Genomic DNA, 5,070 nt, shown 5'->3' with positions numbered 1-5,070 from the left:
AACGCCTTCTCCAAGTCCACAAAACACATGTAGACTGGTTGGGCGAACTCCCATGCACCCTCAAGGACCCTGCTGAGGGTGTAGAGCTGGTCCAGTGTTCCACGACCAGGACGAAAACCACACTGCTCTTCCTGAATCAGAGGTTCGACTATCCGACGGACCCTCCTCTCCAGAACCAGGGAGGCTTAAGAGTGTGATCCCTCTGTAGTTGGAACACAATCTCCGGTCCCCTTTTTTGAATAAGGGGACCACCACCCCGGTCTGCCAATCCTGGGGAACTGCCCCTGATGTCCATGCAATATTGCAGAGTCGTGTTAGCCAACACAACCCTACAACATCCAGAGCCTTAAAGAATGTTATGGACAATCCATGATGAGCACAGAAGTCCAAACACAGAACACCGCTCGGGTTCAGATCAGGGGGGCCGTTCCTCCCAACCACACCCCTCCAGGTCTCACTGTCATTGCCCACGTGAGCGTTGAAGTCCCCCAGCAGAACAAAGGAGTCCGCAGGAGGGGCACCCTCCAGAAACCCCTCCAAGGACTCCAAAAAGGGTGGGTAATCTAAACTGCTGTTCGGCTCATAAACGCAAACAACAGTCAGAACCCGTCCCCCCACATGTAGGGAGGCTACCCTCTCGTTCACAGAGCGCCTCTCACCGGGGACAACTCCAGAGTGAAAGAGTGTCCACCCCCTCTCAAGGAGACTGGTTCCAGAGCCAGAGCCATCCGTTGAGCTGAACCTGGCTATTTCTAGCCGGAACCTCTCAACCTCACACACCAGCTCAGGCTCCTTTCCCACCAGAGAGGTGACATTCCACGTCCCAAGAGCCAGCTTCTGTAGCTAAGGATCAGACCGCCAATGTCTCCGCCTTCAGCCACATTGCACCCAACCCCTTTGGCTCCTCCCATAGGTGGTGACCCCATGGTAAGGGGGACCCATGTCACCTATTTGGGCTGTGCCCGGCCGGGCTCCATGGGCGAAAGCACGACCACCAGGCACTCGCCAATGTGCCCCACCTCCAGGCCTGGCTACAGAGTGGGGCCCGGTGACCCGAGTCCGGGCGACGGAACACTGTCCAATATTTTTAATCATCATAAAGGGTCTTTGGGCTGCACTTTGTCTGATCCCTCACCTAGGGACCTGTCTGCCTTGGGTGACCCTACTACCTTCTAATTCAAATGCAAATTTTCCCAATAAGGGACAATTAGGTTATTCTGTTCTATTTTGATTAAACTTTTCCTTTTTGTTCCATGGTCTTGCATCCATCCACCTTCATCTTGAGCAGTTTTTATTCTGGTTGAATAAATTAATACATCTGATTGTGTTATGCTTCCTAGTAAAATGATGTCACTGTCGGCTGATACTTTTCTGTTTTTTTGTATTAATTTGCATTTGATTATTTGTGTGATAGGTGTTCCTCTGCAAGCCTGTGTATGAGCAAGTTCTCCAAACCCTGGACAATTTGTCGCTGATTGAGGATGGAAATGTCACATCGAGCCATCCACCTACTCCTCCTCCACCAACGCCTTCATCTTCTAGACCTCACTGCTTTTCTGACCTCCAAGGAGGACTGTTTGCAAGGGAAACTCCCAATATCACCATCCCCTATCCATCCCTTTCTTCTCCTTTGTCTCTACAGTTGCATAAACCTACTCTTCACCCCCTGTCATTCACTCAGCTGAAGGTCACCTTACATGTACCAGAGTTGCAAATCCAGCTGACTGGTGACCTGACCCAGGGCTGTCAAGGTTTAGTCAGTGTGCGCTTCCAAGATTTGGAGGGAGATTTTACCAAAGATCACCCACATTTACTTGAAGTACAGTTCGCTCTGCGTGCACTACTAATGGAAGATCTCCTGGAGCAGAACCCTGACTCTAAGTACAAACATTTGATTGTGTCTCGTGGAGCTCCCAAGCCCTCCACCTTCAATCCAAAGGAGTATCTGTCCCAAAGCTGTCCATCAACATCTAATGCTCTTTACCCAGACATGCCCCGTTCATTGCCTGCCCACATGGAGGAGGCCCAGAATGTCTTCCAGCTCTACCAAAGACATCCCAGCACACCTTCATCTTGCAGCCGCAAAACTAAAAAAGACCCAGACTGTCCCATCACACCGCCTCCTTCTCCTACACCTCAAAACACTTCCCCTCAGCCACCTGTAGGTTTTGATGATACATTAGTTCATATAAATCTGCTTCTTGTTGACCCAAATCATCCTGACTTCAAAATACGCTATGGCAGTGTAGGGCGAAGTGTGGACGTAGACTTTAACTGTCTGGATGTTTTGATCACACTTCAGACCTGGGTGGTTATTCTGGACTTTTTTGGAATTGGCTCGACAGCCAGTAATCATGCAGTAAAGGTACCAGTGTCACCCCAGCCTTTGCTAGTGCAGTCTCTGTATGAGCCAGATGCCAGTGAGGAGGAGACATCACAACCTGTCAACACAAAGGTGGATCTGAAGGTATGTCACATGATATGGAGAACTGTTGACATTTCTGTTTGTTAGGCCAGTATCTCACTGCTTTGCTACTGTTGGTGCTAGTTGGCAAATGACATATGTGAGGGAGTTTCCAATATTCTTTTGTAGGGGCTTCTCAGTTTTCCTTGCAGGAGTCACAGAGGCACGCAGTCTTGTTGCTTGAGTTTTTAACATGTTCAAATAGTTTGTGCGACAATATTTTCTCTCAAAATAGTGGCAGAGTTGTCATGGATGTCTCCAACCTGTCTCACAGGCATGGTAGTTCTCCTTTGATAGAAAACATGTCCAGATTTAAAAAACATGCCAATGATATATAATACTTATTGAAAAACTGGTACAGATCTATGTTTTTCCATAAATATGTACTCTAGTAGATTAAAAATTAAATGTTGGGGCAGCTATGTAGGTGAGTATAAAACAGGCATAAGCCGATAAGGTGTGGGCAGAGGTGTGCAAGAACACAGTTTTTCAAACCATGCAAAATAAGCCATGATTTTCAAAACAGGCATCGTAAAACACTAATAACATATGGTCTGTGCGACCAATCCCAAGGGATTTAAAAGTCTAAACAACAATAAACAAATTTATTACTAAGGAGAATATCAATTATGAAACAGAGAAGTTGTTAACCATAAAGGAAATTGCTAAACTGAGTTCATTTGTCATGTTTCAAAAATGATATGAGGGAGCTGATCGTTACACGTTTAATGTATAGTGCTCCATGTCATTGCAGCTGAGTACTGCTCCATGCCTCTTTTGATTCTGTGAAGATTGTTTTATTTCTGAAAGCCAGTTCTGTGAGTGATTTATGAACTGTCAGAAGCAGCTTAAAGAAAAGACTTGTCTTTGTGACTATTTTGCAGAATTGTACCTACTGACTTCCTTTTAACTTGCATAACTTGATCATTAGGTTAAATATATAAAAATAGTGTCAAGAAGTTGTGAAAAATAAACATCCAAATTGACTAAACAAAGTCAGTAATTAAAATAAGTAATATCTTAGCTATTTGACATCAAGAGCTATTCATCATTATCAGCTGATCCTTATTGGATAATAAAACAACACGCATTGTTTTCCATTTTTGACATTTTTAATTATGCTTCAAGTTGCAGGTTAAAAAGATTGCTGGTTTTTTTCTAAACTGTTTATATTTTTCTTTTAGGTTCATTCTTTGTCGCTTGTGCTCAACAAGAAACTCAATGAGCTTGCCAGAGCTAGTGTGTCCAAATTGTCTGCTCAGCTGGAAATGTCTGGTGTGTATGAGAATCAGAGACATTGCATTAAAAAACACTTGTTTTTTATCTAATAAGGTTGACAAATATTAATGTTGCCCCGTTCTGGTTGACGTTACAGATGGTGACCTGACAATACAAGGAAGTTTAGGAAGTTTGTCTCTGAGCGACCTGACGCCACACGGTGACCTGTACAGAGAGCGCTTCACCACGCAAGGAGGAGAGGCACTTGTGTTCAACATTCTCAAGTATAACTCACAGTTCTCAGCACACACTTATTCTACACCGTAAATTAGGTCCTGGATGATTTATTGTGTGTTTTGTCCCATAAAGGTATGGCCGTCCTGATCCAAACCTGGAGAGAGAGTTTGACATTAAAGTATGTTTGCAGATGGCCTCGGTTCTGTACGTGCACACTCAGCGCTTCCAGGCCGAGGTGGTTGCCTTTATGCAGCACTTCACTCAGCTACAGGATGTCCTCGGCAGGCAGAGGGCTGCAATGGAGGGTCTGGCTGTGAGTGATTCCATATTTGGGCTTTTTTAAAAGTGCAACAAAAGAATAGGGTTGTACAGAGATCTAGCAAGATTTAAAGGTCACAAGATTTTTTTTTGTCAAGTTGACAACTGTCTCGTGACCCAAAAAAAGCTTCTCCACTTTTTCCTTCTGAGACAAGGTAGATAAACTCACCATGGCAAACCTTCTCTGTCATGAAAGATGTCCACACAGCTTTAAATTGTTTGTGTGACAGCAGTTCTGGTGTAGATTATCAGTCATCCAGGACATGGCGAATAAAAAAAACAAAAAAAACCAAACTTCTATTCTTTAGTTGAAGACGTTTCGCTTCTCATCCAGGGAACTTTCTCCGCTTAAAACTAGAGAGTGCGGGGTTCAAAATTTTAAACTGAATGAGATGCTCTGTTGTCCTTCTACTTCAAAATACAGATAGGTTTTCTTTACAGAATGTCTGGGGTCATTCCAAGAATGCATCCTGAAAATTGTACCTCAGTAGGACATACATGTTATTTTAGTGTTTGTTTTTTCCAACTAAAATCACATTGTTTTTTGCTAATAGGCCACACCCACAAGTCAGAATGTCCTCTATAACATGTCTTTAAATTGATTTTCATTCAGTTTTTCCTTGTTGTGATACACTCCTGATCAAAATCTTAAGACCAGTCAAAAAATTGCAAGAATTTGCATTTTGCACTATTGTATCTTAAGAAGGTTCTAAGTAGAGCTTCACAATGTTAAAGGAAAAAAATCAGTGCAAGAGACAAGAACTTTTGAGCAGGGAATTTTCTGCAAACTGCATTTACACTCAAACATGATTTTTTCAGCTGATCAAAAGTTT

General features: G+C 43.6%; 1 protein-coding gene across 3 annotated transcripts in view; it reads left to right on the top strand.

Moving 5' to 3' along the window:
- The window catches only part of vps13d (vacuolar protein sorting 13 homolog D), a 107,331-nt gene that overhangs the window by 35,651 nt on the left and 66,610 nt on the right, over window positions 1-5,070 (top strand). For all 3 annotated transcript variants that reach the window (XM_017436743.3, XM_017436744.3, XM_017436742.3), the window contains exons 21-24: window positions 1,415-2,467; window positions 3,649-3,739; window positions 3,840-3,966; window positions 4,052-4,232. In XM_017436743.3, coding sequence (XP_017292232.1) covers window positions 1,415-2,467; window positions 3,649-3,739; window positions 3,840-3,966; window positions 4,052-4,232 — 1,452 coding nt within the window. The remainder of the gene's footprint in view (window positions 1-1,414; window positions 2,468-3,648; window positions 3,740-3,839; window positions 3,967-4,051; window positions 4,233-5,070) is intronic.

The sequence above is a fragment of the Kryptolebias marmoratus genome, linkage group LG8 (genome assembly GCF_001649575.2).
Source record: "Kryptolebias marmoratus isolate JLee-2015 linkage group LG8, ASM164957v2, whole genome shotgun sequence".
NCBI lineage: Eukaryota > Metazoa > Chordata > Actinopteri > Cyprinodontiformes > Rivulidae > Kryptolebias > Kryptolebias marmoratus.
Note: the sequence above shows the minus strand (reverse complement) of the source record. Positions and strands in the feature narration are given on the sequence as shown.